Source organism: Globicephala melas, chromosome 10 (assembly GCF_963455315.2).
Source record: "Globicephala melas chromosome 10, mGloMel1.2, whole genome shotgun sequence".
NCBI lineage: Eukaryota > Metazoa > Chordata > Mammalia > Artiodactyla > Delphinidae > Globicephala > Globicephala melas.
In genome coordinates this window covers 65,829,564-65,844,878 of record NC_083323.1, presented here as the reverse complement: position 1 = coordinate 65,844,878, position 15,315 = coordinate 65,829,564, and the positions used below count along the sequence as shown (strand labels likewise).

At 34.7% G+C, this 15,315-nt stretch overlaps 1 protein-coding gene across 5 annotated transcripts in view; it reads right to left on the bottom strand.

The window, feature by feature from the left end:
• SCAF11 (SR-related CTD associated factor 11) overlaps positions 1–15,315 on the bottom strand; it is a 73,513-nt gene that overhangs the window by 13,171 nt on the left and 45,027 nt on the right. For all 5 annotated transcript variants that reach the window (XM_030835316.3, XM_030835312.3, XM_030835317.3 and 2 more), the window contains 2 exons: positions 13,403–13,464; positions 32–90 (listed from right to left, as the gene is read on the bottom strand). In XM_030835316.3, coding sequence (XP_030691176.2) covers positions 32–90; positions 13,403–13,464 — 121 coding nt within the window. The remainder of the gene's footprint in view (positions 1–31; positions 91–13,402; positions 13,465–15,315) is intronic.

The window sequence follows — 15,315 nt, the reverse complement described above, 5'->3', positions numbered from 1 at the left end:
AAGAAAAATATTTTTCTTTATTTCAACAAACCTTATTTGTCTTTATTATTGCATTTTCTTTTCCTCCCATTTCACTGTGTTTAGAGTTTCCTGTACAAAGACACAAAAAGATCTTGCCTTAATTTTTATTTTAAAAGGTTGTAAACGAGTATTGATACTGGCATATTGACAAGAGAAGGTTAAAATGTGTAGACAAGTTGTATTTAAAACAGCAGTACTTGCATTGATAAATTTTTTTTTAATGCTAATTTTATCTTGTTAAGCCACAGACAAAAGGAAAATATAAGAGGGCGCAATACAGAGAACTAGTGAAGCATGTAAAATTGCTATGCTCGGAGCATTAAGTATTAAAATTCTAGTCAATATTTTCTGGCACCATGTGCAAACTTAAACCGTCCTATAATGAAAAGCATATAAAAGAAGTCAAATTATTTAATATCAATAATGCACTTACTATATCCTTTCAAGTTATGACCTAAACAACAGGTACTGTTAACTCACCTCAAGTAGAAGCTGACCAGGGGAACTGGGGCCATCAGCCCTTGTCAACCATAAATTACCATTTGGCCACAGTCACCAATTTCAATTAAGTACCCTCCCCCTTCCTCCTCAAACTTTATAGAATTAGGAAAAGTAGAAGTGTTGATTAAAACAGCTTTCTGCTACAGCAACGTTTTTGGTTGTATTGCTTACGACTTATTTTTTGGTTTTACCTGTCCCATCTGAAAATTTATTTCTATGGATACATACTTCCAGGTTAAGGAAGATAAAGGAGGAATAGTTTCTGCTAACCACAAAAATTGTGTTAACATCTTTATAGATTACTGCTCTTGGTTTTCTTTATCATCAAACCTATGTTATTAGTCATCTCTACCTATCAATACACTTGTCTGCAATAAACTGCTGCTGGTACTGCCACTGCTCTCTCCTCAGAACTCTGGGAAAAGTTTACAGTACAATCAACAACTGGTCTTTCAATCTCCAGCCAAACTTGTCTCACAAAGGCCCTACTAACTTTGTTCAAAGTAAATCAACCTGACTGACTGGGAGGCCTGTTTCCTGCCACTGCAAGATTGTAAGTATTTTGGGTTTCTTCTGTCAGTCCAGTTGGTAACAGTCTACTCTCTACTTAATAACATACTAATTTCCTTTTAAGTTACTACATAACAGCTGTATGGTTTCATGCCATTATCCATCCTTCACACATGTCCCACCCAGAACTGCTGTAACAAATGAAATTTCATGCTGGGGAGAGGGGTGCTGGATGAGTTCCAGGAACTTATTTTCCTACCCTTTGATGTATATTTAAAAGATGATACTGACTTTTTCAAGTGGTTAGAGAAGCCAGGAATAAAAATGTGTGATAGGTACCCAGCCACATTCTTAGAAATAACAATTCCTTCAACTAGACTGAGAATTGCTGTGTTGTAGCTACACAGTATTTTTTACGCCCAAAGGGTGCTAAGTTGTTCTCATTCAGGTTTCATTCACTCAATACTGAATAAGTACGTACTGCTGACACAGCATTCCTTCACTTGGAAGCCTATGTCAAGAAGCCACCACAGATGAAATGCTCTCTGTGGGAAGAACTGTTAGTTTTCTGGCCAATGCTAAGTATGAAAATCTCGTCCAAAAGCTATTTCACATATTTCTGGGTAATTCTCAGGTGATTATGAGCAGCTCCAATGGTGGATTTATCTAAACTGTGGTTTCCTAGAGACCATTTCACAAGTTCATTCTACTAATCTATCCTTTGGACAGCAGTGATACATCTTTTCATTTAATTTTTATCAAAGTAATGCATGTACATACTTCAAGAAGTCAAACAGCATTTCTAGACTTATTAAAAAAAAAAAAAAACTACAGCAATCCCCACTCCTGATTTCAGCTCCACCAAAGCACTCATCAAATCCTTTAGCTGTCTCCTCTCATATTTCACCTCTTAATTTCTAAATAACATGCTTACTCTACCTTGATTTTTTTGGTTTCAGATATTTTCCAATTTTTTTTTCTATAGAAGATAAAGACTTCTGCTCCTCTACCCTAATGTTCTTTTGATATATCAACATTGGACATAAGCAATATTACATAATTATAACTATACAGACATTCTCGGCTGAACCATGTACTGAATTACGATTACTTTTCTTGCACAACTTCTTGCTTCTCCTAGGGATACTGACTGCTTTGTTTTCTTTTTTCTTTAATTATATTATCTATCATTAACTTAGCTAACTCTACAACAAAAGTATAAATCTCCTCTTAATACACTCAAATACATCAATTCAGCCATCAGGTTTGCTCCCCACTCTCTTGGAAATACTCTTCTTTTGTCTTGCTCCAATCTGAACTGACAACTCTCTAAACGCTGCTGTTCAACTGTCATTCTGAGACTATCCTCCATCATTGTCACGATCCCCTTTCTTCCTGGGTCAAAACTCATTTTATTATTTTTCTCCTTTCTCTGTTTCTTTTAGGAACTCATTTTCTGAATCTCACATTGTTCCTTTGTTTACTTTCTCATTAAGTGACACATACATATCCTCCAGTATAATTATAAGAGAGGATGTGTGAGAATGAATTTTTGAGCTCTTATGTATTTGAGAATGTCTTTATTTTGCCCTAACACTTGACTGATGGTTTGGTAGTGTACAGAATTTTCTAGGTTAGTAATTGTTTTCCCCAGAATTTTCAAGGCAGTGCTCCACTGCTCCATCTGTTGTTGCTGACAACATTCTTTTACACATGGTCTATTTTCTCTCTCTAGAAGCTCTTCAAATATTGTTATATGCAGAGTTCTAGGATTTTATAAAGCACTTAGTATAGTTCTTTCCTCATTTACTAGGTATTAGATTAATTATCTGGATACTCATACTCTACTATTCTGGGAAATTTTCTTTTGTTGTATTTTTCTTGATAAATTTCTCCCTTTTATTTTTTCTTTCTGGAATTTTAGTACTCAGTACTGGAACCTCATGAACTAATACCCTATCACCTCTTTGACTTCTGTCCCACTTTCTGAGGTTTCTAAGCTCATCTTCCACTTCCGTTCAATATTTTAAACTTCTACTATAATATTCTAAATTTCCAAAAGTTTTCTTTTTTTAGTCTTTTCTTGTCTCACTGATGAAATATCCCTTATCTTATCTCTGAGGATATTAATTTTCAAGTAGTTCCCTGTTTCCCAGCACTGGGTTTCTATCAGGTTCCTTTCCTTTGTCTCTTTATTGATCTCTATTATATTGGAGGTTCCCTCAAATCTCTGGTGATCCTTGATTGTTTGCGGGACACTAAAATACTGATTGAAGATGATGTGGATGGGTGGTCAGTGCCTTTCAATGGCTTTCACTGTAAGGTGATCAAGCACAGATCTGGCTGCTTCATTCAGACACACCCAAATGGCAGTATCTCCAAGTCCTTTAGGCAAGACAGTATCCTGGAAGATACCTTCTATCTCCCACTTTGGGAACAAGCAAGATTGCAAGTGCTTTGGGAAATGATCATGGGTAGAGAACTAGAGGCCTCAACATCTGACTTAATTTCCTTTTCTTTACTGTTGTTTCCTCTACTCCCATGTGTGCTACAGTTTAATCTAGTTCAACCACTCATTCTAGAGAGTAAGCCTCCAGTCTTTGCCTGCATAGACTCCTTCCCCTACACTGGCCAGTAATCTGCAGGATATACTTCTCCTTTAAAAAAATTTAACCAATTCTGTTTTTCAGCACAACTGCATATACCTGCTTTCAGAGATAATAGAGGCCCCCAGACCCAAGACTAAGGTTCTATGGTACATGAACTGATTTGATTCTTAACCCCACTCTCTCCATGAAAGGTTTGGGCTTCAGCTTTCTGCTAAGACAGTTTACCATTCACCTCAAACAACCATTTTCAAGCTTCTACTTTATGGACATTTCTTATCTGCTGTCCCTCCTCTCTAGTTCTCTTATCTTTCTGGCTTTAAATTTTTATTTTCTTTTCATTCCTTTATGGTCATTTCCATAGGGTTCTAGGAGGGATAAGAGAATTAAACAGGTGCTCAATCTGTTATGCTTACCCGGAAGCTTATCTCATTCTTTTGAATTCAGTATATCCCAAAAGATGTTTCATGACAACATCTTTTTCTACAATACGAACCAGTATAACAAAGGCTCTGAGCTTAGAGCCTAGTACTTGGCAGGCACCCAATTAAAAACTTCGAAAAACTTGAAAAAAATTAAAGACACTAAACCGCATTGCTTCTGAAATCTAGCCAAGCAATCATAAAAAGACAGATAATATTTTCTCAAGAAGTTCTTTCATAAAAATAAATTTAAATTATCCTTTGGGCACCATGGTTCCTGCTCAGTCTAACTAGGTAAATACATAAAAATGTTCTTAATTTGCACAACTTCCCACTAACTCTACCTTCACCTTAACTTTCATCTTAGTTCCTTGCTCAGTCATCAAATGCCTACATTTAAGAGTCCAAGGTTGCTTCTCTTTTGCATGATAGGTTCATTATTGCCTCTAAACTTTGAGACAATTACAAGTAACTTTACAGATTCTCTTGGTCTTCTAATGAGGCAGTTTGTTAATAAATGATATCTAAGAAATCTCAATGTGAAAATTAAAGGTTAAAACCCTTAAAGGTTCTATTCCTATAGTTATGACTTATAAACTTGAGCCTGAAAAAAAACAAAAACAAAACCTGTTCTCTATTACATTTCTGAAAGGAAACACAAAATAAAGTTAATTACAAAGTTAATTGGTCTGCTAAGTAGGGAGCAGTCTGCTATTTATATCGAGCCATTAGAAAAAGACGATAATTTGAGTTACAAAGCTTGTGGACAACCACAAAGTGAGAGGCTTAAGATGAGTAATATTAATAATATCATACTTTAGCATTATTCTGCAGTGGTAAGAGGCATTAGACATAGAGTCAGAAGACTGGATCAAATTCTGTCTGCTCCAACTGTGTGATCTTGGCCAAGATATTCAGCCTTTTAAAATTGTTTTAAAATTTATAATTATGAACAATTTTGAACATTCCATAAAGTACAAAAAATGACACCTACAGGGCAGATTTAACTGTTAACATTTAGTTATTTTACTTTTATATTAATCTTTGTTTCAGTCTCTTTGCCTTCAAGAGAAAACTACTTTCCTAAAATTGTCTTTTATTTTCACGCATCTTTTTATTACTGAAGCTTTCTGAAGTTTGTTTGCTGTCTGTTACAGGCATAGATCAGTTACCTTTTATCATCAGGTAGCTACAGCCAAGGACAATCAAATACTAAGTACTTAATTACCATTACCACTTTGTATGATACCCTGGAAAATGCCATACAGAAAACACAACTATTCACAACTTAAAATCTTACTAGAAAAAAAAGCCACAAAACAAGCTAATATACTTTATTTCATTGAAGTTAACTGTAAGAACTTGAATTATTTTATGCACCACTATCGGGGAAAACGGCCAATTAAATTCTCATAGTACATTTTTTTTAATTACAGAAAATTTCAAACAAACACAAAATAGAGCAAATAGCATAATGAAACTCCATTATACCCATATCCCTGCCTCCACAATTATTAATTCACATCCACTGTTAATTTATCTACTACCTTCTCAAGTCATTTTGAAACAAATTCTAGACATCATATCATTTTAATGCACAACTATTTCAGTAAATAACTCTAAAATATAAGTGTTCTTTGGGGGAAAAAATAACATTAATACCATTATTACAAGTAAACAAAAAACCTCCAATAACTCCTTAATACCAAACACCTGAAGTTCAATTTTCACCAACTGTCCTTAAAGTTTTATATATATATATTTTACTTTCTTTTTACAACATGTCACAATAAGGATCCAAATAATCCAACTGTGACTAGTTGAATCTTTCTTTTGTCTCTTTTAATCTACAGGTTCCCTCTCCCACTTTTAAACTCCTTGGAACTTTTTGACAGAAGAAATCAGGTCATTTGTCTATGGTCTACATTTTGTTGATTGCATCTCCTTGTCACTTAACACGCATCTCTGTCTCTTGTATGTCTTATAAATTAGTAGTTAGATTTCTTAATCAGAAATGAGAGGCCCTCGTACCGCAAAATAAATAAATAAATAAAATAAATAAACTTTCCTTTACTACCTGTTCAATTACCTTGATGTATAGTTTATATACAAAAGGCAAGGTAGATGCTTGTATCTTTCCTTTCATATATTGGTTTTAAAAATGAGTTAACTTCCTAGCATCCTCTAAAATAGACCAATTTGTGTTTGTTTACTTACAAGGTAGCATGATGAACTCATGAACTTAAACATATCTGACAGGTTTCAATAACTGTCCTTGACAGTTACTGAAGTTATTATCCTCTTCATGCTCAGATTGTTCCATTTTTGCCTAAAGGGAGCCCAATCTAGTTGATTCTTGAGACTTGTTACAATCCTAGCACTGCTTTGAAAGTTTCCTTGCCTTCTGTTAAGAAAAAAATATTCTAGGCACATCTTATTTATTTACTATCTCAAACCTGTAAACAGTCATTTATTTCAAGGAGGCCTGGTTCTTTTATTAGGAAATGTTATTTGGAGAACACAATCTCTGCATCAGAGTTGGGTCACAGTGATTCCTCATCACTTAGAAATTTTATTTCAGAATTACTGAAAGAGCTGTTTTGGCCACCAAGCTGTTTTGGCCACCAGGTTTGTAATGAATTTTTTACAGCAGCCCTAGGAAACTAATATAGGCCTAGGTACAGTTTTTAATTGACTAATAAAAGTGAATATACAGGCATAATAAATTGGTTAAGGCATTCATAAAACTTCTTTACATGCAAAATCCAACTTTTTCGAATTACTTTTCAACCCAAGTTTGTTGATGACCATTTTTCACATGATATCATCCTCTATGCTATCAAGAACAGTGGTGATTTGTGGAGAATACAGTCAATAAATTATGTAATATCTTTGTATGGTGACAGATGGTAAATGGATTTATCATGGTGATCATTTTGAAATGTACAGAAATATCAAATCATTATGTGTGTACCAGGAACTAACACAGTGTTGTAGGTCAATTATACTTCAAAAACAAACAATCAAACAAACTCATAGAAAAAGAGCTCAGACTTGTGGTTACCAGAGATGAAGGTTGAGAGGAGGGGGAATTGATGAAGGTAGTCAAAAGGTGCAGACTTCCAGTTACAGGATAAATAAGTACTAGGGATGTAACATACAACATGATAAATATAATTAACACCATTGTATGTTATACGTCAAAGTTGTTAGAGAGTAAATCCTGAGAGTTCTCATTACAAGGAAACACTTTTTTCTATTTCTTTAATGTATCTATATGAGATGATGTTCACTAAACTTACTGTGATAATCATTTCATGATGTATGTAACTCAAAACATTATGCTGTATACCTTAAACTTACACAGTGCTGTATATATCAATTATTATCTCAATAAAGCTGGAAGAAAAATAAAGAACAGTGGTGATTCTTCAGGAAATCCATACAAGAACTAAATTATTGGTGCTGGCCTCTTATACTGGCCTTTGCAGTTAAGTATGTACTTAATAGAATTAGCCAACTTATGACTTTCTCGGGAATGCTGCGCATGTGTCTGATGAATTTCTCCCAATTCTCTCTCAGTTAGAGGTCTAGGGGTTAAGAAAATTCCAGGATTATCTATGGATCTTCTCCCAAGTTTCTGCTATCTATTCTCCAGATTTAATGACAGCACTTTGTATGTTCATACAATCACAGGCAGTGACAACTATGCAGCTGCTTGGTCAACAGTGATCATACGAGACAAATGATAAGATAGAATCCTACTTCAGAGATGTTACAATGGGGGAAAAGAAGGGTTCTCAGAATTGATCAAGTAAGGCGTATACTAAATGAGTCATAAAGACAAAAAAGAAACACAACCTGAGAAAAAAGAGACAGCTCTAGAATTTTTCAAACAGATATTTAGCTTTCTATCTTTTTGGAGTAACTTTTACCAAGTTTTCCTAAAACGGTTTCACCACATTGTAATCCAGTGGAAAAAAACCTTCAATGGTATCTTTTTGCATAACATTACTCCTTGTAAGATAATATGCAGAAATTTTAGCTTTATTGCTCAACTCTCTATGACAGCCTCAACCTTCCTTTCCAGTCTTATTTCTGATCATGGTCTTTATTAACATTTTTGCCCAAACTCAAGAGTGGGGAAAGAAATGATAACTGCAAGAAACCATCAATATGACTTAAGCGCCAAACACTAATTCACATATCAACATGAACCAATTACCATTAAAACTATCTAAAGATGAAAAAATCTTTTGCATATGACATGCAAACATCCATATTTTTTCAGAGCATCTCTACTTGGTTGTAGAGTAAGCATCTTACATGTCCAAAAGAGAAATCTTTATTATACCATCCCAAACATTCTATTGGCCTTCCCCATCTCAGTAACTGGCAACTCCATTTTAACAGTTGTTCAGGCCAGGACTTTAGTCTCACCCTTGAATTCTTTACCTCACATCAATCCATCAGCAAATCCTTTTAATTTCACCTCTGAAATACAACATTTACAGAATTGAGCCACTTCTCACCACTTCCACTAATATCTTCCTGGCCCAACCCACCATAATCTGTGGCCGGGAATACAGCCACCAAACTAGTCTCTCAGGCCTCCTATGAGGACCTTGCCCTCCTATGAACTATTCTCTCCTTCACAGCCAGAGATCCTTTAATAATATGTCAGTCCATACTATCCCTGAAAGTGCTTGCCATTTAGGAGGCGTTAAATGACCTCCCAGCCAATGGCTTAACTCTTCCTCCTCCATCTACATAATTCAATTGTTCTAGTCATACTGATCTCCATGCTATTCTCTGAACATACCATGATTGCTCCTGTCTCAAGGCTTTTGCACTTGCTCTTCCCTCTCCTGCAACACTCTAGATACATTTATGGCTTGAACCCTTACTTATTCTAGATTGCTGTTCAAATATAATCTAATCCAAGAGGCTTTCCCTGATGCCTTATATAATAACCTCCAGAATGTCATCATCCTTTGTCCCTTTACCCTACTTTATTCTTCTTTGAAGCACGTATAACACCTGTCATATTATACATTTATCTCTCTATTGTCCACAAAAGATACTCTGTTAGCAAGCACTTTGTCTCTTTTGTGCATTACTACAACCCTAAGAGTCCAGAGCTGCTTCAGAGTCTGTTGAATGAATGAGTTCATCTCAATTCCCTTTTGCTCTCCTAGTACGAACTTCTCATACTGAGTATGTGGTGAGTATGGATTTAGAATTTACACCTGAATAATCTTCATTAAACATGATAACTAAATGTAAGCTATTTCATCAGGTACATAATCTATCTCAATGCTAGAAGAAAAACTGTCTAAGTAAGATGTATTAAACACCACAAGTAAAAAGCAACATCACAGAAAAAAATCTAAATGGGTAATCAGTAAGTACCCAATACCCTTCAACTCAATCCAGACTTGTTCAGTTAAGACATCTGCTAATAATTACATGATAGGTATTAGTACTCTTGTTCTACCCACTCATAAAGTATAAAGAATATTCTGCCTATCCTAAACCAAACAAATGACTTCAGGCATCTTAACATAAGTAGACATGGCATTAAGTTACAGGCCTTGGATAATGTTAACCTTCTGGCAGGAAATACGTTTTTTAAGAACTATAATTAAAAATTACCTATTCAAAATTTTAAAACTCCCAACAAACAAAAGTCCAGGACCAGACGGCTTCTCAGGTGAATTCTACCAAACACTGAGTTAATATCTACCCCTCTCAAACTATTCCAAAAAACTGCAGAGGAAGTAACGTTTCCAAGGCCAGCAACCCTAATACCAAACCAGACAAAGATATCACAAAAAAATAAAATTAAAGGCCAATATCACTGGTGAACATACACCCAAAAATACTCAACAAAATAATGGCAAACCAAATTCAACAGTACAGTAAAACGATCATATATGCCATGATCAAGTGGGATTTATCTCAGGGATGAAAGAATGGTTCCACATCCACAAAGCAATCAATGTGATACTCATTAACAAACTGAAGAGTAAAAACCATATAATAATCTCAACAGCTGCAGAAAAGCTTTTAAAAAAAATTCAACACCCTTTATGATAAAAACTCAATGAAGTGGGTACAGAGGGACCACACCTCAACATAATAAAGGCCATATATGACAAACCCACAGCGAACATCACACTCAACGGTGAAATGCTGAAAGCATTTTCCTCTAAGATCAGGGACAAGACAAAGATGCCCACTCTCGCTACTATTATTCAACATAATTTTGGAAGTCCTAGCCACAGCAATCAGACAAGAAAAAGAAACAAACAGCATCCAAATTGGAAAGAAAGAAGGAAAACTGTCACTGTTTGCAGATGACATATTATACACAGAAAATCCTAAAGGTGCCACCAAAAATCTACTGGAACTCATCAATGAATTTGGTAAAGTTGCAGGATATAAAATTAACATGCAGAAATCTGTTGCACTTCTCTACCCTAACAACAAACTATCAGAAAGACAAATTAAGAAAACAATCCCATTCAAAATTCCATCAAAAAGAATAAAATACCTAGGAATAAATCTAACTAAGGAGGTAAAAGATCTGTACTTGGAAACCTATAAGACGCTGATGAAAGAAACTGAAGACAACACCAACAGATGGAAAAATATATCATGTTCATGGACTGGAAGAATTAATATTGTTAAAATGACCACACTACCCAAGGCAATCTACAGATTCAATGCAATCTCTATCAAAATACCAATGGCATTTTTCACAGAACCAGAACAAATAATTCCAAAATTTGTATGGAAACACAGAAGACACTGAATAGCCAAAACAATCTTGAGAAAGAAGATTAAAGCTAGAGGTATCATATGATCCACCAATTCCATCCCTCGGTATTTATCCGAAGAAAACAAAAACAGTCATTCAAAAAGATATATGCACCTCCATGTTTACTGTAGCATTATTTAAAATAACCAAGAGGGCTTCCCTGGTGGCGCAGTGGTTGAGAGTCCACCTGCCGATGCGGGGGACCAGGGTTCATGCCCTGGTCTGGGAAGATCCCACATGCCGCGGAGCGGCTGGGCCCGTGAGCTATGGCTACTGAGCCTGCTCCGCAGCGGGAGAGGCCACAATGGTGAGAGGCCCACGTACCACAAAAAAAATAATAATAAAAAAAATAAAAATAACTAAGATATGGAAGCAACCTAAGTGTCCATCAATAGATGAATGGATAAAGAAGATGTGAGATACACACACACACACACACACATATTCCACACAATGGAATATTACTCAGCCATGAAAAAGAATAAAGCCCTGCCATTTACAACAACATGCAAGGACCTACAGGGAATTATGCTAAGTGAAATAAGTCAGACAGAGAAAGACAAATACTGTATGGTATCACTTATACAAACAAAATCATAGAAAAAAAGATCAGATTTGTGGTTACCAGAGGCAGGTGGTGGGGGAAGGAGGAACTGGATAAAGGAAGTAAAAAGGTACAAACTTCAAGTTATAAGATAAATAAGTACTAGGGATGTAATGTACAACATGATAAATATAATTAACACTGCTGTATGTTATACATGAAAGTCATTAAGAGAGAAAATCCTAAGAGTTTTCATCACAAGGATAAAAATTTTTTTTTCTATTTCTTTAATGTTCTATCTATATGAGATGATGAATGTTCACTAAACTTACCATGGTCATCATTTTATGATGTATGTAAGTCAAATCATTATGCTGTACACTTTAAACTTAGTGTTGTATATGTCATACATAATTTATATATGTAATATACATAAGTTATGCACATAATTTATATACATAATTTATACATGTATATATACATTTATATACATAAATTGGAAGGAAAAAAATTAGCTATTCAACTGGCTTACCATGTCCCCTGAAAACTTGTTTAGTATTTCATATTCTGAATAGTAAAACAAATTCTCAAATCCAAATGAATCAAAGAGTCTTATAAATGGCCTTCACCATACTGAAGCACTATAGATTTAAGATTTGCCTATGTTTTCCTCTCTAAAAATAAGTCCAGGCAGGAGATACATACTTAAAGAAAATTACAGTAGTCTTAAAACTAAGATTATCATAGGGAGAATGGGCCAGATTATCTAGAGAAAATCTATAACATCATTTACTCTTCCTTAGCAGTAAATTTTACATCAGATCCTAGAATTACCAAACAAAGGCTATTCATTAAAAAGGATGCTATGCTACAGCAATGACACAGAAAAACAAAGAAGTTTTGATACCTAAAGTTCTTTAACAAAAGAAAAATGCTTATCTAACCATAAAGTCCTTTTAGTGAAATTCCACTTTAAGAGTAAATTATCAAAGACAGACATTCATTAATCTGTAAATCTGGGGTTATCTATAATCCTGAGATCATGTTAATTCCAATAAAAAAGCCAATAACAACAACAACCAAACTTGGTATTCAAATGTATAAAAAATGAAGTTGATTATCATTTAGTTTTAAGATGAATTCATTAATTCTTTCTATCTATAAATAGAAATTAATTATAACCTGGCCTGGAAAATAAATGCTCACTTCTCCCTGCTTACAATTAGCCTATAGTAAGTTGTTCTTTGTAACAAGAATAAACCGCTTGAGCTCCAAAGAGGAGTCACAAAGCACTATAGTGCCATTTTTCTCAGGCCCTGCTGCAAAGCTTTCCTGTATTAAAGAACCATACACTAGACAACAAGAGACAGGCATATCTAACTGCTCATTTAGATAAATATGTAAGAAATGCTTTATTTCCAAATAAAGTTTCAAATTAAAAGTGTGGCTCAAAGCCAAACCACAACTTCCTCTGGGAACTATGAATTACCTTCTCACTGTCACAGGCTTCTCTTGTTACTGCTTACAGTTATTGTCCCACAAGGTATTTCATCTCAGTTCCCATAAGGACTTCTGCACTAATGAGTGGAGTAGGACCACAATGTAGGTTGCTAACCAAGGAGTTGGAAAACATCCTTTTCTCCTTTTTCTTCCCAACATACATGTGCGCGTGCACGCACACACACACACACACACACACACCAACCACACAGACACACACACACACACACACACACACACTCATTCACTCTCCCCTTCCCTCCTTACAGCTGAGCATGAAAATAAAAAAGGCAGGAAACAGTATAAATGACTCCATGAAAGCAGTTTATGTAGGACTGAATACAGTGTACAGAGCTCAGCAGAGTTCTGTGCATGACTATTTTCCAAGCCAAAATATTACTTACAAGAACTTTGGCACAAGCATTAAAGTAAGAAACAAAAAAAGGTAGAACACACAAGTAAGAAAGTCACTTACTGTATATCATCTTCAAGTCATAAAGTTTTGCACTTAATTGATCTTCTCTTTTGACTTTTTTTCTGTAAACACCAATAAAGAGATGAAATAAGAGAAAACTGTTACTTTGCTCATTTATTTTCAATCCACTGCCCACCAAATTGAAAGTATTATGCACTGAGTTTTAAATTTTAGCAAAGAAAGCATGATTAGTTGGACTCCCCACTTAGCTGCCACTCCAATGACTGCAATGGAGATTCACTAACAAGAAACAAAACACTCTTGCAACCCCTTTCCCTGGAACTGGGAGAAACTATCAGAAAGAGGAGTTTTACAGCTTTAGAAGGGAGAGGCAACACTGAATGGGATATCTTCTAAGTGCAGGAAATGAGGCATATGCCTCATAAACGTAAGATTGAATGAGAGGAATTCTAAAAACATCCAAAAGACTCCCAAAATAATGTACGGTAAAAATGGGTATGACTTGCTGAGCAAAAGCAAATTATTATTTTGCATTAGTATTTTGCATTACATCCCTATACCATCCCTCTACCACAGTCCTTGAGAAAAAACAGTTAAGCATGTGGACTACCTCAGCTCTGTTAGACCCACTGTATGACCCTATCACAGGTCATACAATGATGAGCACTGCACTCTCAGCACGAGCCAAGAGAACTGGGTAATTCTGAAAAAATGCCTACCTATGACATTGTCACAGCCAAGAATAGGAGATGAATCAATAATGAAGCTAGCAAAAGGTATTTCTTCACTATGCTTGGGAAAAATGTGCTATTTACTATATAACCATAAATGGAAGACTCAAAGCTGACTCAGATATAATTAAAAGAAACTGTAAATAAAATTTGCTCTACTGCAGTTATTAACTGGCTTTATGGGTGGGCTCTTGAACAGAGTGTTCCAGGAATCCCTTAAAATCTAAAAACTTTTATCTCTAAGTATGTTTTCGGATAGTAGTTGTCTATAGTTTTCTTAGGATTACCAAAGAAGTCTGTAACTTCCCAAAAGTCTATAACTTCTAAAGAGCTACAGGGTTCTAAATTAGTTGCATGATTCAATAAATCTCAAGGAATATTGTTAACTGTTTTGGTAACTAATATATTTACTCTCTTAAGATATTAGTATTCTGATGAAATGTACTAATGAATCATAGATTTAATTATGACTTTGACAACTTTTGGACAGCTCTAAATATACTTCAGATCAAAAAGGGCTTCAATTTTAAATGTACTGTAACAAGTTATTTTAAGTATTAATAATAAATGAATCTCCAGTACACTATTAATTCAATTTAATTCAAAAATATGTTAATATCTGTTAAACCTGCGTACTGTTTCTAGGCAATTACGTTTTAACAATAGCAGTTAATGAAACAAATCCAAACGTGTTTAAAATTTTTTTTAAACAATAAACATTTGTTATAGCAGTAGCAAGTGTCTGCTATAACACAGAGAAACAAAATGAGAAAGATAATAAGTAGTTTCAATTACAACTGTCTCATGAAGAATGTTGTACTATATCTTTAGTTACTTTCTACTTTCTGTCCATAAATACTAGAGCAGTTACTCAAAATGTGGGCTGTGCACCAATGCTTATCCATATTTGTTTCTGATATGTACAAAAATGCGTAAGCATTCAGAAAATTTTACAGAAATTTTACACTGTTGTAACTTTTATTGTACAAAAAGTATCGATCTAAAACAAATTAGGAAAAAAAGTAATTCATCAAAGATAGAGGTCAAATAAATTATATTCTCAGATTTCAGCTGGTCCTTCCTTAACTTATCAAGGGTGTGCTTTAAAAGAAGTAATTAAATACATTTAAACCTCACCTCAAATTAAATACAAAAAACCTCATTTTTTTAAGTACTTTTTTTCTTTTTACTAGCTATCTTCTGATTCTACACAGTTGGATT